This window comes from Bombina bombina, chromosome 1 (genome assembly GCF_027579735.1).
Source record: "Bombina bombina isolate aBomBom1 chromosome 1, aBomBom1.pri, whole genome shotgun sequence".
In the NCBI taxonomy this organism is placed as follows: domain Eukaryota; kingdom Metazoa; phylum Chordata; class Amphibia; order Anura; family Bombinatoridae; genus Bombina; species Bombina bombina.
Window position 1 is genome coordinate 1,030,530,838 of NC_069499.1, and position 19,112 is coordinate 1,030,549,949.

At 38.8% G+C, this 19,112-nt stretch overlaps 1 protein-coding gene across 1 annotated transcript in view; it reads left to right on the top strand.

Annotated features, from left to right (window-relative positions):
* The window catches only part of LOC128640853 (protein-glutamine gamma-glutamyltransferase E-like), a 76,573-nt gene extending 58,855 nt beyond the window's left edge, over nucleotides 1-17,718 (top strand). Inside the window, exons 11-13 of the mRNA XM_053693300.1 lie at nucleotides 4,893-5,050; nucleotides 8,710-8,843; nucleotides 17,526-17,718. Of these exons, the coding sequence (XP_053549275.1) occupies nucleotides 4,893-5,050; nucleotides 8,710-8,843; nucleotides 17,526-17,676 (443 nt within the window). The 3' untranslated portion in view covers nucleotides 17,677-17,718. The remainder of the gene's footprint in view (nucleotides 1-4,892; nucleotides 5,051-8,709; nucleotides 8,844-17,525) is intronic.
* The last annotated feature ends 1,394 nt before the right edge of the window (nucleotides 17,719-19,112 follow it).

Here is a 19,112-nt window from a genome sequence, read left to right on the forward strand (position 1 = left end):
TTATCTTATTACATTTGCATCCCAAATTACAGGTTGGGGGGGGGCGTGGGTCTGTTGCTGGCTCCGCCCCCCCTTTCATTTCATCTCATTTCACTTCATCTCATTCCATCCCATCTCAACCCATTCCACTCCTGTCGTCCCATCTCATTTGCTCTTGCCCCATCTTACTTCACCCCATTACACCCATTTCACTACACGTCATTTCACATTATTCCATTACTCCCTAATCCACCGAAACTAAAACTTACTTGTGGTTAGGGGACTCTAGAGCCCTCCGCATACATCTGGCAGAGTTGGGAGCTCCCTGTCACCTTGGGGCGACAGGGCTTATACCCTGGTTGGTTTCAGCTCTATATAGCCTCCCCTATACAGGCTTCCCCCGCTAAAACTTTCTCCGTATTTCCCTCTCCCCTTGTTTCTCTCTCTGTGTTTTTTTTTTCCTCTCTCCTCTCCCATACTGGTACTCCCCTTGTAGCCACAAAACATGAAACTATGCATTTTGAACACCAAAGGCCTCAACTCCCCAACTAAACAGAGTTTATTACTCAAATTTCTTAAATGTCAACACATTCATATAGCTCTCCTACAGGAGACTCACTGGACGGAAGATGCAGCTGCCAGATTTAAAACAAAGCACTACCCAGTTAATATCTGATCTACGTTTTATAAGAAGGCAAGGGGGGTGACGATACTGATAGGGGAGCAAGTGGCTTATGAACCTATATATACAGAGTGTGATGTGGTGGGGAGGTATGTGATATGTGTGTGCCGCCTAGATTGTGTCTTGTATACGCTAGTGGCTACATATGTACCCAACACTAATCAAGCCAGTTTTCTTAGGAAGCTCCTCCAGAGAGTAGATAAAGTGAAGCAGGGCCACATCCTCCTTGCAGGGGATTTCAACATGATCTGGGATCCCAAGAAAGATAGGAGGGGGAATTCTAAACTGAACGGAGACAGGAATAGGGATTTCATTTCTCAAAAATTTAGGGAACTGACAGCTCAAAATGATCTTTATGATATCTGGAGGACCTTGCACCCTGACTCCTGTGACCATACTTTTTACTCAGCCCCGCACTCCTCTTTGGACTATTTCTTTTGCGATCCTTGGGCATTGCAGAAGGTACAGAGTTCTGTCATAATGCCTTGTACTTGGTCTGATCACGATGCAGTGATGGTCACCTTAGACGTGAGAGGTGCCTATGAGGGGCCTAAGAGATGGCGTATGCCTGATCACCTATTTCAAGACATTGCTATGCCCGAATGGTCCAAAGAAACCCTAGACTTTCTGAGGATTAATAACACCGGGGAAACTTCGGTGCCTATAGTTTGGCTAGCATTGAAAGCTTACATGAGAGGACTCCTCATAAAAAGGAATCTCAGAATAGAAGGGAAAAAAAAAGAGTCCCTGGCGCAGCTATATAGCAAGCTGGGTGTTCTTAGGAAGAGGGATGAGACCAGCGCCTCCCCATCAGATGTGGTTGAGTGGCAAGACATAAAAGCTCAAATCCGAAATATGGAGTTGGAGCAAACCCCAAAAAATCTCAAGTTTTTGAAATTGAGATTTTATCATAGTGGCAACAAGGCCGATAGCTTATTAGCAAATAAACTCCGCCAAAAAACATTACTAAACAGGATATCTTATATACAAACAAGGGAGGGGAGGTGCTATTCGCCTAGGGCCATAGGTGAAGCCTTTGTTGAGTACTACAGCAGGCTTTACCAGATCTCCTCTTCGGAGCAGAGGCAAACCCTCCCAAGAGACATAGTGAGGTTTCTACTAAATCTCAATCTGCCTAAGGTCTCTACAGAAGCTGAAGAATCCTTGTCAACCTCTATCACTATCATTGAAGTGATACAGGCGATTAAGGGGTTACAATTACATAAGGCCCCGGGACCGGATGGCTTCTCCTCTATATTTTACAAAAAACTTTCAGTTGAAGTTGGCCCCATCTTGGTATCTGTATTCAACTCAGCTCTTCAAACTGGGTATTTCCCTAGAGAATACCTAGAGGTGGAAATTGTGACCATCCCTAAGAAAGGTAAGGACCCGAGCAGATATGAAAGCTATCGGCCCATATCCCTGATAAATGTGGATATAAAATTATATTCGAAAATCCTGGCTAACAGGCTGAGCAAAGTACTCCCCTCTCTGGTTCACCTGGACCAGGTGGGGTTTGTGTGGGGGCGTCAGGGCTCAGATAACACGTGTCGCCTGCTGGGTATCTTTACTGAATCCAAATATCTGGGGCTCCCACTAGTTGCCCTGTCACTGGATGCAGAAAAAGCTTTCGACAGGGTGCGGTGGGAGTACATGGAGGAGGTTCTGAGGGCCTTTGGGTTTTCGGCTCACCCTGTCGGTGCCATTATGGCGCTGTACTCCGGCCCTTCAGCCAGAATTAGAGGAAAAGGGTTCTGCTCTGATTCTTTCGAGATTAGGAATGGGACCAGGCAAGTGTGCCCAATGTCTCCTTTGCTCTTTGTACTTTCACTTGAGCCACTGGCAACTATGCCCTGTCGCCTCGAGGAGTTAAACCTTTGTCATCATCAAGCCAGTGTATAAATTCACCTGGATTCGGTCAGTCCATAAAGATGTACCAGAATACCTCGAAGCAACCACAGTTTGAAGAGGTATCTCATTCCAGGTGATATCCAAGAAGACTCTTAGTTAAATTCACTTAATTTAAGTTTATGGTCTGCTGAAGTTATCATGGACAGGGATAAGCCTGCATATATTAAGCATTGGTCACTGAATATAGGCTTATTGCAGGAAGTTCTGATGTTACACATGCTTTCTGTCTGTTGAAAATGTATTTATGTAAAATGAGGTATTATGCCTGTTGCATGGGTCATTTGTACTCGGATGTATGTCATATGGGCATGTTGCCATGATTTTTCTTGTATAAAACTGTATTCACGAATGTTATATTACCTCAATAAAAAACATTTAAAAAAAAAAAAAAAAAAAAACATTAAATACAGTGAAATTGCATGATCAAAAATTGCATAATAAAAAACAGTGCAATAGCAAATTTAAATTTTCTTGTAACTTTTCTTTATGTTGTGAATGACCATCAACCAATCACAGACTCATTTACATGTTTAATGTGAACTTTTGCACATGCTCAGTAGTAGTTGGAGCCTCTGAAAGTGTGCACATAAAAAGACAATTTGATAATGGAAGTATACACAATTGCTGGAGAGCAATATAATTTGACGCACAGCGGGATATCACCACTATAGAGCTCTAGTTGCACAAAAAACATCAAAATTACATTTAAAAGTACAGTTACACTCATATAAACACTGTCTAATAAAAATAATAATAAAAAAAAATAATGAATACAAAGTTTTAAGGGCTTAAAGATATGAGGTCTCAGGTGTTAGAAAATAAAGGCTGCAAAGGGCTTTAGCATAGAGACACATACATATACTACATGTCTAAAGAAGTGTATGTGTATATATATATATATATATATATATATATATATAAAAATAGATAGATATAATCATGTTTATATGTGTGTACCTATGTATTTATATATGTATATATGTATTTACAAAGATATATATACACATATAAACACATAAATATATGTATATAGATAAGTGCATATTTATGCAATATTCATATTTAATAAAGTGTTTTGCATATTTACTGTAAATATTTCACATTCTAATGTTCTTCACATAGGGGAATATGTTATAAGTATTTTTAAATGTATTTTCTTATATATACTGTATATATATATATATATATATATATAATCGTATATATACATGTATGTATTTAAAAATAAATAGAACATATTCTGCTATGTGAAGGACATTGGAATGGGAAATATTAATATTTCATGTCAGGTTAGCAAACTTGAAAAAGCGCAATTGAGTTTGCACGAGAGTAAGAGTGTTCATTTTTTTCTCCATTGAAGTCTATGGGGAATTACGTTAACACAATCACAATATTTTAACTTTGTGATAGCGTGCAAACTACTCAATGCATGCAAAAAAGCTTACTTATAGTGAATGTATCCAGAGGCGTAACTAGAAACCTTTGGGGGCCCAGTCACAATTGCGACCTCTACACCCCCTGTAGTTTCGTCCCTGAATGTATCGCTCCTATCATAATCTAGCTGTGAATAAGGTAAGTGATAAGGAAGTTTAGATAGTGGAAAACATCTGCAGCAAACAAGAATATAATTAATTTTGATAAAATTCACACTCAGCTGGCATGCTATTGAAAGACGACAGAACATTGTCATTACAAGGTATAGCCCTTTAAAGGGACAGTATGCAATTGCAATACATTTTTGTATTTGAAATACATTTTTGTTGCTTTGCTATAGAATAACATATCAGCTATGTCTATACATTTTGAAAACAAATAACATCTTGTTTGCTCTAATTGTTTTTCAATAACAAAACTTCACCCACCACTTGCTTCATTTTGATGAGCCAATCTAGGCTTGAGTCTGCAGCTGATAAAGGTAGCAATGGTCATATTGTTAGTATAGAGTGCAGTTATCAGCTGTGAAAGCAAATTAGGTGTATATATGTAGAAGGGTTAGCCTTGATACGTTTTCAGTGTGCTTTTCCAATTCTGCTAATTAGAAAAGTCACAATATTTAGAGCTAAATTGCATGAAAGGGGGGGGGGATAAATAATGAAACCCTATTGCAAAGTTATTTTACTATGGATAACTAAACCTTTTATATTAAAATCTCAAGGTATTTTATAGGCTGATTACAACCTGTCTGATAAACAGAACAAAATGGCAATATATATTAAATTAAAATGTACTGTTTTAAATGAAACAAATTAAAGTATATGAAGAAAACACAATTTAATAAATAACGTGGTTTAATGTTAAGTAATACATTTGTTTATTTCAGAGAAAAATATACCATTGACAATAACATACGATCAATATTCAGATGCCTTAACCACAGATAATATGATCCAGATTGTTGCAGTGTGTGAGGATGGAAATGGAGGAGAATTGCTGGTTGACACTGTAATTGTACTAAAGAATCCACCACTTCTATTAAAGGTATGAATCCTGATTTTCTGCTCTATTCCAAATCAATCATAGAGTGAAAACATGAAATATAGACACTTCTATTCCAACTCACGTGTTATGTTATAAGTCGGGTAGACATCATTCGCATTGAGCAGGCAGCATACGTTGTCAGTATTTAACATTGCACAAGTGGAGGTCCTAAAGGTAGCGAATTAAAATCATTCCGAACCTACAGGGGTGATTGACAGCCTCTGCTATAGGCCGATTTTATGACCACTGCTTCTTAACTGTCGGCTGCAGACTTGCTCATGGGAGCCTGCAGTCAAAGGTGCTTCAAAGCTGCTTTTGCAGGTTCTTAAATGGAGTTTATAGTGCTTTTCAACACTATGCATCTATATACGTGAACTAGAGGTTTTGGTAATTTGTTCAGTACACTCGCACAGCAAATCTTAAGCTTGGTCATAAAAATAATAGTCCTACATGAAATAATCAATTATGTAGTTTTAATGAATTAGGTCAATACTAAAAAATCCTATATACAATAAGTCACATTTAAATATCACATCAGCTATAAAAAGCCTATCTGGGTACTAGGATTAAAAATCATGATACCCAACTACCTGGAAACTGCTGATGCCTAGAAATAGATTTATAATGGTCAAAGCAAGCAAAAAAGCATTTATGTTCACTTTAATTATCATTGTTTACTGAGATGATTTAAAGAACTAATGGTAAAGGTTACTCAGTCAGGGGGAAGTCATTATTAATCTTAAGTAATAGGCCTCTAGTTATGAAGCCGTCTACTTTCCTGCATTCACCAGCCCAATACGCTCGCCTACCATCGCCGCGGCGGACCTGAATACGCTCTCCAAAGTTATCAAAAAAGCTGTCAAGAAGCCGCGCACCAAGTACGGAGCGATGAGCAGCGCACTGTTGTTAACTAACAGTCATCGATCTCGCTGCTCATCGGCTTCTTCGCAGCTTTTTTGATAGCCTGTTACTAAGCACCCACACTAAACTACACTGTTTTACCCCCTAAACCGCCGCTCCCGGAGCCCCCCGCAACTAAATAAAATTATTTCCCCCCTAAACTGCCGCTCCTGGACCCCGCCGCAACTATAATAAATGTATTAACCCCTAAACCGCCGCTCCCGGACCCCGCCGCCACCTACATTATACCTATTAACCCCTATCCTGCCCCCCACTACACCGCCGCCACCTATATTCAAGTTATTAACCCCTTCAATCGTATTGAGCTCGCATTCTATTGGCTGTTCCAATCAGCCAATAGAATGAAAGCTCAATACGATTGGCTGATTGGATCAGCCAATCGGATTGAACTTCAATCTGATTGGCTGACTGAATCTGCCAATCAGATTTTTCCTACCTTAATTCCGATTGGCTGATAGAATAATATTAGCCAATCGGAATTCAAGGGATGCCATCTTGGATGACGTCCCTTAAAGGAACCTTCATTCGTCGTTAGTCCGTCGGGGAAGGAGGATGTTCCGCGTCAGCGGTCTGAAGATGGAGCCGGAAGAAAGAAGATAGAAGATGCCGCTTGGAGGAAGACATTGCCCCGGATGGAGGACCTCTTCTTTGCCGCTTGGATCAAGACTTTGCCCGGATGGAGGACCTCTTCTTTGCTGCTTGGATCAAGACTTCGCCCGGATGGAGGACCTCTTCTTTGCCGCTTGGATCAAGACTTCGCCCGGATGGAGGACCACATCGCCCGGATTGGATGAAGAATTCGGCTAGGCTGGGTGAAGACGACTCAAGGTAGGGAGATCTTCAGGGGGTTAGTGTTAGGTTTATTTAAGGGGGGGTTGGGTGGGTTAGAGTAGGGGTATGTGGGTGGTGGGTTTTAATGTTGGGGGGGTTGTATTTTTTTTTTACAGGTAAAAGAGCTGATTACTTTGGGGCAATGCCCCGCAAAAGGAATCTTTTAAGGGCTATTTGTAATTTAGTATAGGGTAGGGCATTTTATTATTTTGGTGGGCTTTTTTATTTTATTAGGAGGCTTAGATTAGGTGTAATTAGTTTAAACTTCTTGTAATTCTTTTTTATTTTCTGTATTTTATTTTTTGTACTATAGTTTCCTTTATTTAATTTAATTTAATTTTAGGCAATTGTAGGTAATTAATTTAATTTATTTAATGATAGTGTAGTGTTAGGTTTAATTGTAACATAGGTTAGGATTTATTTTACAGGTAATTTTGTAAGTATTTTAACTAGGTAGCTATTAAATAGTTAATAACTATTTAATAGCTATTGTACCTAGTTAAAATAAATACAAAGTTGCCTGTAAAATAAAAATAAATCCTAAAATAGCTACAATATAATTATTAGTTATATTGTAGCTATCTTAGGGTTTATTTTATAGGTAAGTATTTAGTTTTAAATAGGAATAATTTAGTTAATACTAGTAATATTATTTAGATTTATTAAAATAATATTTAAATTAGGGGGTGTTAGGGTTAGACTTAGGTTTAGGGGTTAATAAGTTTAATATAGGTGGCGGCGGGCTCCGGGAGCGGCGGTTTAGGGGTTAAACAATTTATTTAGTTGCGGCGGGTTCCGGGATCCGCAGCATAGGGGTTAATAAGTTTATGTAGGTGGCGGCAGTATAGGGGGCAGCAGATTAGGGGTTAATATGTATAATGTAGGTGGCGGCGGGGTCCGGGAGCAGCGGTTTAGGGGTTAACATGTTTATTATAGTTGCGGCGGGGTCCGGGAGCAGCAGTTTAGGAGGTAATAAATTTATTTAGTTGCAGCGGTGTAGGGGGGGGCAGATTAGGGGTGTTTAGACTCGGGGTACATGTTAGGGTGTTAGGTGCAGACATCTCCCAAATGAATCAATGGGATATCGTGCAGCAGCGAAAATGAGCTTTCGCAATGGTCAGACTCCCATTAATTATTATGTGATCCGCCGCCTCCAGGGCAGCGGATTGAAATCCAGGTACGCTGACCCGGAATAGTGCTGAGTGTACCTGGTAGTAGTTTGATAATTACCAAAAGTAGTCAGATTGTGCCGAACTTGCGTTCGGAACATCTGTAGTGATGTAAGAATCGATCTGTGTCGGACTGAGTCCGGCGGATCGAAGCTTACATCACTATATTCTACTTTTGCCGGGCAGTAGGGGTTGATAACTAAGGCGAATCAGCCTCGCCACAAATACGCTGTGGAATTCCAGTGTATTTGCGGTTGACGGCTTGATAACTAGAGGCCCTAGAGTCTAAATACCATCACTCACAAATTAACCACTTACCTGCTTGTTACGAGCAAGAAGAATATGTGTTGCAGCAGTTACTTAAATTATCCCTGCTTTCGTTTCCACCCAAGTTAAATTGATACAATGAAAACCTTAGTATTCTAATTAATAGATATGGGCGGCATCTTTTCTTGCCCCAAATAATGTTATTCTTTTATGCACCATACAATAAGCAATATTACAACACTGTGGTTACTTACATTTTATATTATAGTATATTGATAATATATATATTTTAATACATATTTTACTAAAGAATGAAACATTTCTAGTTTTGATCTGTAGACAGTTCATACAAATAATAAAAAAAATAATCCACATTATTCTTGATATAAAAATACAAGAGTAAATACTGACCATCCATGTGTGCTGCAAATGTACTAATCTAATATATTTTTACCTTTTTTTTCCCTCCAGATATCTGGGCAACCTATCATCAACAAGGCTATATCTGTGGAAATATTGTTTAGCAATCCTATTGCAGAAGATGTCGATAAATGTCAGCTGACAATTGACGGAAGTGGTTTGTTAAAGGACTCTCTAGTAATAAAGTAAGTTTAGCATCCTTACGGCTAGATTTGGAGTTTGGCGGTAAAAGGGCTGTTAACGCTCCGCGGGTTTTTTTCTGGCCGCACCATAAATTTAACTCTGGTATCGAGAGTTCAAACAAATGCTGCGTTAGGCTCCAAAAAAGGAGCGTAGAGCATATTTACCGCAAATGCAACTCTCGATACCAGAGTTGCTTACGGACGCGGCCGGCCTCAAAAACGTGCTCGTGCACGATTCTCCCATAGGAAACAATGGGACTGTTTGAGCTGAAAAAAAACCTAACACCTGCAAAAAAGCAGCGTTCAGCTCCTAACGCAGCCCCATTGTTTCCTATGGGGAAACACTTCCTACGTCTGCACCTAACACTCTAACATGTACCCCGAGTCTAAACACCCCTAACCTTACACTTATTAACCCCTAATCTGCCGCCCCCCGCTATCGCTGACCCCTGCATTACACTTTTAACCCCTAATCTGCCGCTCCGTAAACCGCCGCCACCTACGTTATCCCTATGTACCCCTAATCTGCTGCCCTAACATCGCCGACCCCTATATTATATTTATTAACCCCTAATCTGCCCCCCACAACGTCGCCGACACCTACCTACACTTATTAACCCCTAATCTGCCGAGCGGACCTGAGCGCTACTATAATAAATGTATTAACCCCTAATCCGCCTCACTAACCCTATCATAAATAGTATTAACCCCTAATCTGCCCTCCCTAACATCGCCGACACCTAACTTCAATTATTAACCCCTAATCTGCCGACCGGAGCTCACCGCTATTCTAATAAATGTATTAACCCCTAAAGCTAAGTCTAACCCTAACACTAACACCCCCCTAAGTTAAATATAATTTTTATCTAACGAAATAAATTAACTCTTATTAAATAAATGATTCCTATTTAAAGCTAAATACTTACCTGTAAAATAAATCATAATATAGCTACAATATAAATTATAATTATATTATAGCTATTTTAGGATTAATATTTATTTTACAGGCAACTTTGTAATTATTTTAACCAGGTACAATAGCTATTAAATAGTTAAGAACTATTTAATAGTTACCTAGTTAAAATAATAACAAATTTACCTGTAAAATAAATCCTAACCTAAGATATAATTAAACCTAACACTACCCTATCAATAAAATAATTAAATAAACTACCTACAATTACCTACAATTAACCTAACACTACACTATCAATAAATTAATTAAACACAATTGCTACAAATAAATACAATTAAATAAACTATCTAAAGTACAAAAAATAAAAAAGAACTAAGTTACAGAAAATAAAAAAATATTTACAAACATAAGAAAAATATTACAACAATTTTAAACTAATTACACCTACTCTAAGCCCCCTAATAAAATAACAAAGACCCCCAAAATAAAAAATTCCCTACCCTATTCTAAAATACAAAAATTACAAGCTCTTTTACCTTACCAGCCCTGAACAGGGCCCTTTGCGGGGCATGCCCCAAGAATTTCAGCTCTTTTGCCTGTAAAAAAAAACATACAATACCCCCCCCCCAACATTACAACCCACCACCCACATACCCCTAATCTAACCCAAACCCCCTTAAATAAACCTAACACTAATCCCCTGAAGATCTTCCTACCTTGTCTTCACCATCCAGGTATCACCGATCCGTCCTGGCTCCAAGATCTTCATCCAACCCAAGCGGGGGTTGGCGATCCATAATCCGGTGCTCCAAAGTCTTCCTCCTATCTGGCAAGAAGAGGACATCCGGACCGGCAAACATCTTCTCCAAGCGGCATCTTCTATGTTTTTCCATCCGATGACGACCGGCTCCATCTTGAAGACCTCCAGCGCGGATCCATCCTCTTCTTCCGACGACTAGACGACGAATGACGGTTCCTTTAAGGGACGTCATCCAAGATGGCGTCCCTCGAATTCCGATTGGCTGATAGGATTCTATCAGCCAATCGGAATTAAGGTAGGAATATTCTGATTGGCTGATGGAATCAGCCAATCAGAATCAAGTTCAATCCGATTGGCTGATCCAATCAGCCAATCAGATTGAGCTCGCATTCTATTGGCTGATCGGAACAGCCAATAGAATGCGAGCTCAATCTGATTGGCTGATTGGATCAGCCAATCGGATTGAACTTGATTCTGATTGGCTGATTCCATCAGCCAATCAGAATATTCCTACCTTAATTCCGATTGGCTGATAGAATCCTATCAGCCAATCGGAATTCGAGGGACGCCATCTTGGATGACGTCCCTTAAAGGAACCGTCATTCGTCGTCTAGTCGTCGGAAGAAGAGGATGGATCCGCGCTGGAGGTCTTCAAGATGGAGCCGGTCGTCATCGGATGGAAGAACATAGAAGATGCCGCTTGGAGAAGATGTTTGCCGGTCCGGATGTCCTCTTCTTGCCGGATAGGAGGAAGACTTTGGAGCACCGGATTATGGATCGCCAACCCCCGCTTGGGTTGGATGAAGATCTTGGAGCCAGGACGGATCGGTGATACCTGGATGGTGAAGACAAGGTAGGAAGATCTTCAGGGGATTAGTGTTAGGTTTATTTAAGGGGGTTTGGGTTAGATTAGGGGTATGTGGGTGGTGGGTTGTAATGTTGGGGGGGGGGTATTGTATGTTTTTTTTTACAGGCAAAAGAGCTGAAATTCTTGGGGCATGCCCCGCAAAGGGCCCTGTTCAGGGCCGGTAAGGTAAAAGAGCTTGTAATTTTTGTATTTTAGAATAGGGTAGGGAATTTTTTATTTTGGGGGTCTTTGTTATTTTATTAGGGGGCTTAGAGTAGGTGTAATTAGTTTAAAATTGTTGTAATATTTTTCTTATGTTTGTAAATATTTTTTTATTTTCTGTAACTTAGTTCTTTTTTATTTTTTGTACTTTAGATAGTTTATTTAATTGTATTTATTTGTAGCAATTGTGTTTAATTAATTTATTGATAGTGTAGTGTTAGGTTAATTGTAGGTAGTTTATTTAATTATTTTATTGATAGGGTAGTGTTAGGTTTAATTATATCTTAGGTTAGGATTTATTTTACAGGTAAATTTGTAATTATTTTAACTAGGTAACTATTAAATAGTTCTTAACTATTTAATAGCTATTGTACCTGGTTAAAATAATTACAAAGTTGCCTGTAAAATAAATATTAATCCTAAAATAGCTATAATATAAATGTAATTTATATTGTAGCTATATTAGGATTTATTTTACAGGTAAGTATTTAGCTTTAAATAGGAATCATTTATTTAATAAGAGTTAATTTATTTCGTTAGATAAAAATTATATTTAACTTAGGGGGGTGTTAGTGTTAGGGTTAGACTTAGCTTTAGGGGTTAATACATTTATTAGAATAGCGGTGAGCTCCGGTCGGCAGATTAGGGGTTAATAATTGAAGGTAGGTGTCGGCGATGTTAGGGAGGGCAGATTAGGGGTTAATACTATTTATGATAGGGTTAGTGAGGCGGATTAGGGGTTAATACATTTATTATAGTAGCGCTCAGGTCCGCTTGGCAGATTAGGGGTTAATAAGTGTAGGTAGGTGTCGGCGACGTTGTGGGGGGCAGATTAGGGGTTAATAAATATAACATAGGGGTCGGCGATGTTAGGGGCAGCAGATTAGGGGTACATAGGGATAACGTAGGTGGCGGCGATTTGCGGTCGGAAGATTAGGGGTTAATTATTTTAAGTAGCTTGCGGCGACGTTGTGGGGGGCAAGTTAGGGGTTAATAAATATAATATAGGGGTCGGCGGGGTTAGGGGCAGCAGATTAGGGGTACATAAGTATAACGTAGGTGGCGGTCGGCAGATTAGGGGTTAAAAATTTTAATCGAGTGGCGGCGATGTGGGGGGACCTCGGTTTAGGGGTACATAGGTAGTTTATGGGTGTTAGTGTACTTTAGGGTACAGTAGTTAAGAGCTTTATGAACCGGCGTTAGCCAGAAAGCTCTTAACTCCTGCTATTTTCAGGCGGCTGGAATCTTGTCGTTAGAGCTCTAACGCTCACTGCAGAAACGACTCTAAATACCGGCGTTAGAAAGATCCCATTGAAAAGATAGGCTACGCAAATGGCGTAGGGGGATCTGCGGTATGGAAAAGTCGCGGCTGAAAAGTGAGCGTTAGACCCTTTAATCACTGACTCCAAATACCAGCGGGCGGCCAAAACCAGCGTTAGGAGCCTCTAACGCTGGTTTTGACGGCTACCGCCGAACTCTAAATCTAGGCCTTAGTGTTTCAGTACAACTTACCATATTATTAAAATAAAATGGGGGCGCACAGATTAGTCTAATCCTCATGTATGGTAAAGATTTAGATCTAAATGCGTTTTCAAACACTTATTTAATTTAGCATTTTTATTAATCAGATTTGATAAAAAGACAATTTAAAAGTTAACGGCTAGATTTAGAGTTTGACGGCCAAAGGGGTGCGTTAGCTATGCGTGTTTTTTTTCCCCCGCACCTTTTAAATACCGCTGGTATTTAGAGTTCACAGAATGGCTGGGTTTTCAGTGCGTTAGGCTCCAAAAAGGGAGCGTAGAGCATAATTTAACCCCACTGCAACTCTAAATTCCAGCGGTGCTTACGGACGCGGCCAGCTTCAAAAACGTGCTCGTGCACGATTCCCCCATAGAAAACAATGGGGCCATTTGAGCTGAAAAAAAACCTAACACCTGCAAAAAAGCAGCGTTCAGCTCCTAACGCAGCCCCATTGTTTTCTATGGGGAAACACTTCCTAAGTCTGCACCTAACACCCTAACATGAACCCCGAGTCTAAACACCCCTAACCTTACACTTATTAACCCCTAATCTGCTGCCCCCGCTATCGCTGACACCTGCATATTTTTTTTAACCCCTAATCTGCCGCTCCGTAAACCGCCGCTACCTACATTATCCCTGTGTACCCCTAATCTGCTGCCCCTAACACCGCCGACCCCTATATTATATTTATTAACCCCTAATCTGCCCCCCTCAAAGTCGCCTCCACCTGCCTACACTTATTAACCCCTAATCTGCCGAGCGGACCGCACCGCTACTATAATAAAGTTATTAACCCCTAATCCGCCTCACTCCCGCCTCAATAACCCTATAATAAATAGTATTAACCCCTAATCTGCCCTCCCTAACATCGCCGACACCTAACTTCAATTATTAACCCCTAATCTGCCGACCGAATCTCGCTGCTACTGTAATAAATGGATTAACCCCTAAAGCTAAGTCTAACCCTAACCCTAACACCCCCCTAAGTTAAATATAATTTAAATCTAACTAAATAAATTAACTCTTATTAAATAAATTATTCCTATTTAAAGCTAAATACTTACCTGTAAAATAATAAGTTAAATAATAAGTATTTATTTTAACCAGGTACAATAACTATTAAATAGTTAAGAACTATTTAATAGCTAAAATAGTTAAAATAATTACAAAATTACCTGTAAAATAAATCCTAACCTAAGTTACAATTAAACCTAACACTACACTATCAATAAATTAATTAAATAAAATACCTACAATTATCTACAATTAAACCTAACACTACACTATCAATAAATTAATTAAACACAATTGCTACAAATAAATACAATTAAATAAACTATCTAAAGTACAAAAAATAAAAAAGAACTAAGTTACAAAAAATAAAAAAATATTTACAAACATTAGAAAAATATTACAACAATTTTAAACTAATTACACCTACTCTAAGCCCCCTAATAAAATAACAAAGCCCCCCAAAATAAAAAAAATGCCCTTTCCTATTCTAAATTAAAAAAGTTCAAAGCTCTTTTACCTTACCAGCCCTGAAAATGGCCCTTTGCAGGGCATGCCCCAAAGAATTCAGCTCTTTTGCCTGTAAAAAAAACACATACAATACCCCCCCAACTTTACAACCCACCACCCACATACCCCTAATCTAACCCAAACCCCCCTTAAATAAACCTAACACTAAGCCCCTGAAGATCTTTCTACCTTATCTTCACCATGCCAGGTTCACCGATCCGTCCTCAGAAGTCTTGATCCAAGCCTCGGAAGTGTTGATCCAAGCCCAAGCGGGGGGCTGAAGAGTGACGTCCATCCTCGGGCTGAAGTCTGGATCCAAGCGGCGGCTGAAGAAATCCATCATCGGGCTGAAGTCGGAAGTCCATCATCGGGATGAAGTCTTCTATCAAGCAGCATCTTCAATCTTCTTTCTTCCGGAGCGGAGCGGAGCCATCTTCTTCCCAGCCGACGCGGATCCATCCTCTTCTAACGACGCCTACTAGCCGAATGACGGTTCCTTTAAATGACGTCATCCAAGATGGCGTCCGTCGAATTCCGATTGGCTGATAGGATTCTATCAGCCAATCGGAATTAAGGTAGGAAAATTCTGATTGGCTGAGGGAATCAGCCAATCAGATTGAGCTCGCATTCTATTGGCTGATCGGAACAGCCAATAGAATTCGAGCTCAATCTGATCGGATCAGCCAATCGGATTGAACTTGATCAGAATTTTCCTACCTTAATTCCGATTGGCTGAAAGAATCCTATCAGCCAATCGGAATTCGACGGACGCCATCTTGGATGACGTCATTTAAAGGAACCGTCATTCGGCTAGTTGGCGTCGTTAGAAGAGGATGGATCCGCGCTGGCTGGGAAGAAGGTGGCTCCGCTCCGCTCCGGAAGAAAGAAGATTGAAGATGCTGCTTGATAGAAGACTTCATCCCGATGATGGACTTCCGACTTCAGCCCGATGATGGATTTCTTCAGCCGCCGCTTGGATCCAGACTTCAGCCCGAGGATGGACGTCACTCTTCAGCTCCCCGCTTGGGCTTGGATTAACACTTCCGAGGCTTGGATCAAGACTTCCGAGGACGGATCAGTGAACCTGGCATGGTGAAGATAAGGTAGGAAGATCTTCAGGGGCTTAGTATTAGGTTTATTTAAGGGGGGTTTGGGTTAGATTAGGGGTATGTGGGTGGTGGGTTGTAATGGTGGGGGGGGGGGGGTATTGTATGTGTTTTTTTTACAGGTAAAAAAGCTGAATTCTTTGGGGCATGCCCCCAAAGGGCCCTGTTCAGGGCTGGTAAGGTAAAAGAGCTTTGAACTTTTTTAATTTAGAATAGGGTAGGGCATTTTTTATTTTGGGGGCTTTGTTATTTTATTAGGGGGCTTAGAGTAGGTGTAATTAGTTTAAAATTGTTGTAATATTTTTCTAATGTTTGTAAATATTTTTTTATTTTTTGTAACTTAGTTCTTTCTTATTTTTTGTACTTTAGTTAGTTTATTTAATTGTAGTTATTTGTAGGTATTTTATTTAATTAATTTATTGATAGTGTAGTGTTAGGTTTAATTGTAGATAATTGTAGGTATTTTATTTAATTAATTTATTGATAGTGTAGTGTTAGGTTTAATTGTAACTTAGGTTAGGATTTATTTTACAGGTAATTTTGTAATTATTTTAACTAGGTAACTATTAAATAGTTATTAACTATTTAATAGCTATTGTACCTGGTTAAAATAAATACAAAGTTGCCTGTAAATAAATATTAATCCTAAAATAGCTACAATATAATTATTATTTATATTGTAGCTATATTAGGGTTTATTTTACAGGTAAGTATTTAGATTTAAATAGGAATAATTTATTTAATAAGAGTTAATTTATTTCGTTAGAATAAAATTATATTTAACTTAGGGGGGTGTTAGGGTTAGGGTTAGAATTAGCTTTAGGGGTTAAAAAATTTATTAGAGTAGCGGTGAGCTCCGATCGGCAGATTAGGGGTTAATACTTGAAGTTAGGTGTCGGCGATGTTAGGGAGGGCAGATTAGGGGTTAATACTATTTATTATAGGGTTATTGAGGTGGGAGTGAGGCGGATTAGGGGTTAATAACTTTATTATAGTAGCGGTGCGGTCCGCTCGGCAGATTAGGGGTTAATAAGTGTAGGCAGGTGGAGGCGACGTTGAGGGGGCAGATTAGGGGTTAATAAATATAATATAGGGGTCGGAGGTGTTAGGCGCAGCAGATTAGGGGTACATAGCTATCATGTAGGTGGCAGCGGTGTACGGAGCGGCAGATTAGGGGTTAATAATAATATGCAGGGGTCAGCGATAGCGGGGGCGGCAGATTAGGGATTAATAAATATAATATAGGGGTCGGCGGTGTTAGGGGCAGCAGATTAGGGGTTCACAGTGATTTATACTGTTACTGTATTGTTGCTGGTTAGCCTTACATGCAGGCATTTAGCAACAGCATACGATGCACTCTGATCTCAGCATTTATCTCATATAATGGAGGCATCCCTTGATCCTGATCACTGATAGGCTCCCGATGACAGGTACACCATGTCCCTGTGACCACTAGCCTGGGGTGGACATTGCAGAAATAGCACAGTCTCACCACTGTAGGCAAAACCTGCCTAACAACAGACAATGTACCCTGTACAGCTTCTCTTGTTAAAAGGTTAAGCTATTCTCCAAAATAAACTGATCTTAAGACAACAGGTGTGGTACTTAGAAGGACAGCTTAAATTATCACTACTTCAAAATAGTCTAGAAGCCCAACAATTTTGTTTATATTGATGAAGATGATATGTCATGAAAATATGATTGTAATATTTACTTTTGTGGTCAATCTTGTATGATTGTTGAAAATGTGATTAAAAAATACATATAATAAAGTCCTTATTTTTCCTTTCAGCCTACCATCACTGAAGCCTAACCAGAGATCCAAAACTCAGTTTGATATGTTTCCTTATAGAACTGGAATAAGAGGCCTTATTGTAGATTTCTCTTCTGCAAAGTTCTCCGATGTGAAGGCATTCAAGGACATCAAAGTGCTTGCAGCTTAGAAAATCTGCTTTAGTATAAAGTATAATGGTAGTTTTTGCATAATATAGTAATATATTTCATGTGTATGAAATATTTTCATTAAAGTAGCTTTCTTGCATTGTATTTTTATATATATATATATATATATATATATATATATATATATATATATATATATATACTGTATATCTCAAAAAAGGAACCTTTTCCTAGCACATACTCATCAAAAATTGCCGATAGAAAAACACTGACCATTGACAAAATGATTTGAGTGACAATTCGAATTCAAGATGTTTCAACACCCATTGTATTACCCATGTAACCTCAGTGGGAGTAAATACATAAGTAAAGACAACATAGACCTTTCACCAAACAATATCATGAGACTTCCTAAATGTTCATAACAAAAAAGAGGAAAGTCCTCCAAATACTTCACTAAAAGATGGTTAAACAGCTTAAGAAGCATATAGCATTTAAGCATTGACACAGAGTCCCCCTAATGTAATAAAGAGATTGATGTTCAGTAAACAATAAAGTCTCCAATTAAGCTGTGTCCATGCAAAAACTAAAAGCATAAGCATGCAAAGCAGGGGTTATGATATTATCCCACATAGCAGTCGCTGTAAAGCAATACAAAAGCGGAGAGAGCTCTTTATCAACAGTAGACAGATAGTAAGTAATAAATCTTCTTATATTCAAAAAATTAATCCACATCAATAAAAGCTTTTGTACTTTTGAATTTCAAAAAAGCCACAAGAGTGCCAAATTAGTATTTTTTTATTTGTATTTATGATGTATGTATATAAATACAAGCACATATATAATGATAGATATCAATATAGTTCACTAGTCACTAAAAAAAGTGACTAGTCCAGAGGGAACAAGTTGCTTGTTCACTCGGTGTTAAAGAAAGCCAGATTTTTCCATTTCCAGTGCAATTTCTTACTTGTCTGGAAATAAGGAAACTAGATTCCCTTATTTACAAAAGTAAAAGTAAATACTCTTTGTGCTAGATGAGGCTTTTTATATAAAATTTAAAAATAATACCATCAAAACATAATTCAAAAGTAAAGCATATTCATTGCTATGTATTCATATAGTTAATGGGATATGAAACCCACGAATGTTCTTTTGAAATCCAGACAGAACACACCATTTAAAACAAGTTTCCAATTTACTTCTATTATCAAATTTGCTTAGTTCACGTGATATTCTATGTTGAAGAAATATCTAGGTAGGTACAGGGAGCACTACATGACAGGACATAGCGCTGTCATCTAGTGCTCTTGCAAATTAATACCATTCTTGCAAAACTGTTGCCATATAGGACTCCAGAAGTGGGCCGGCTCCTAAGCATTCATCCCGGCTTTTCAACAAAAGAAACAAAAAGGACAAAGAAAACATAAATTAGAAAGTTGTTTAAAATTGCATGTTCTATCTGAACCATGAAAGAAAA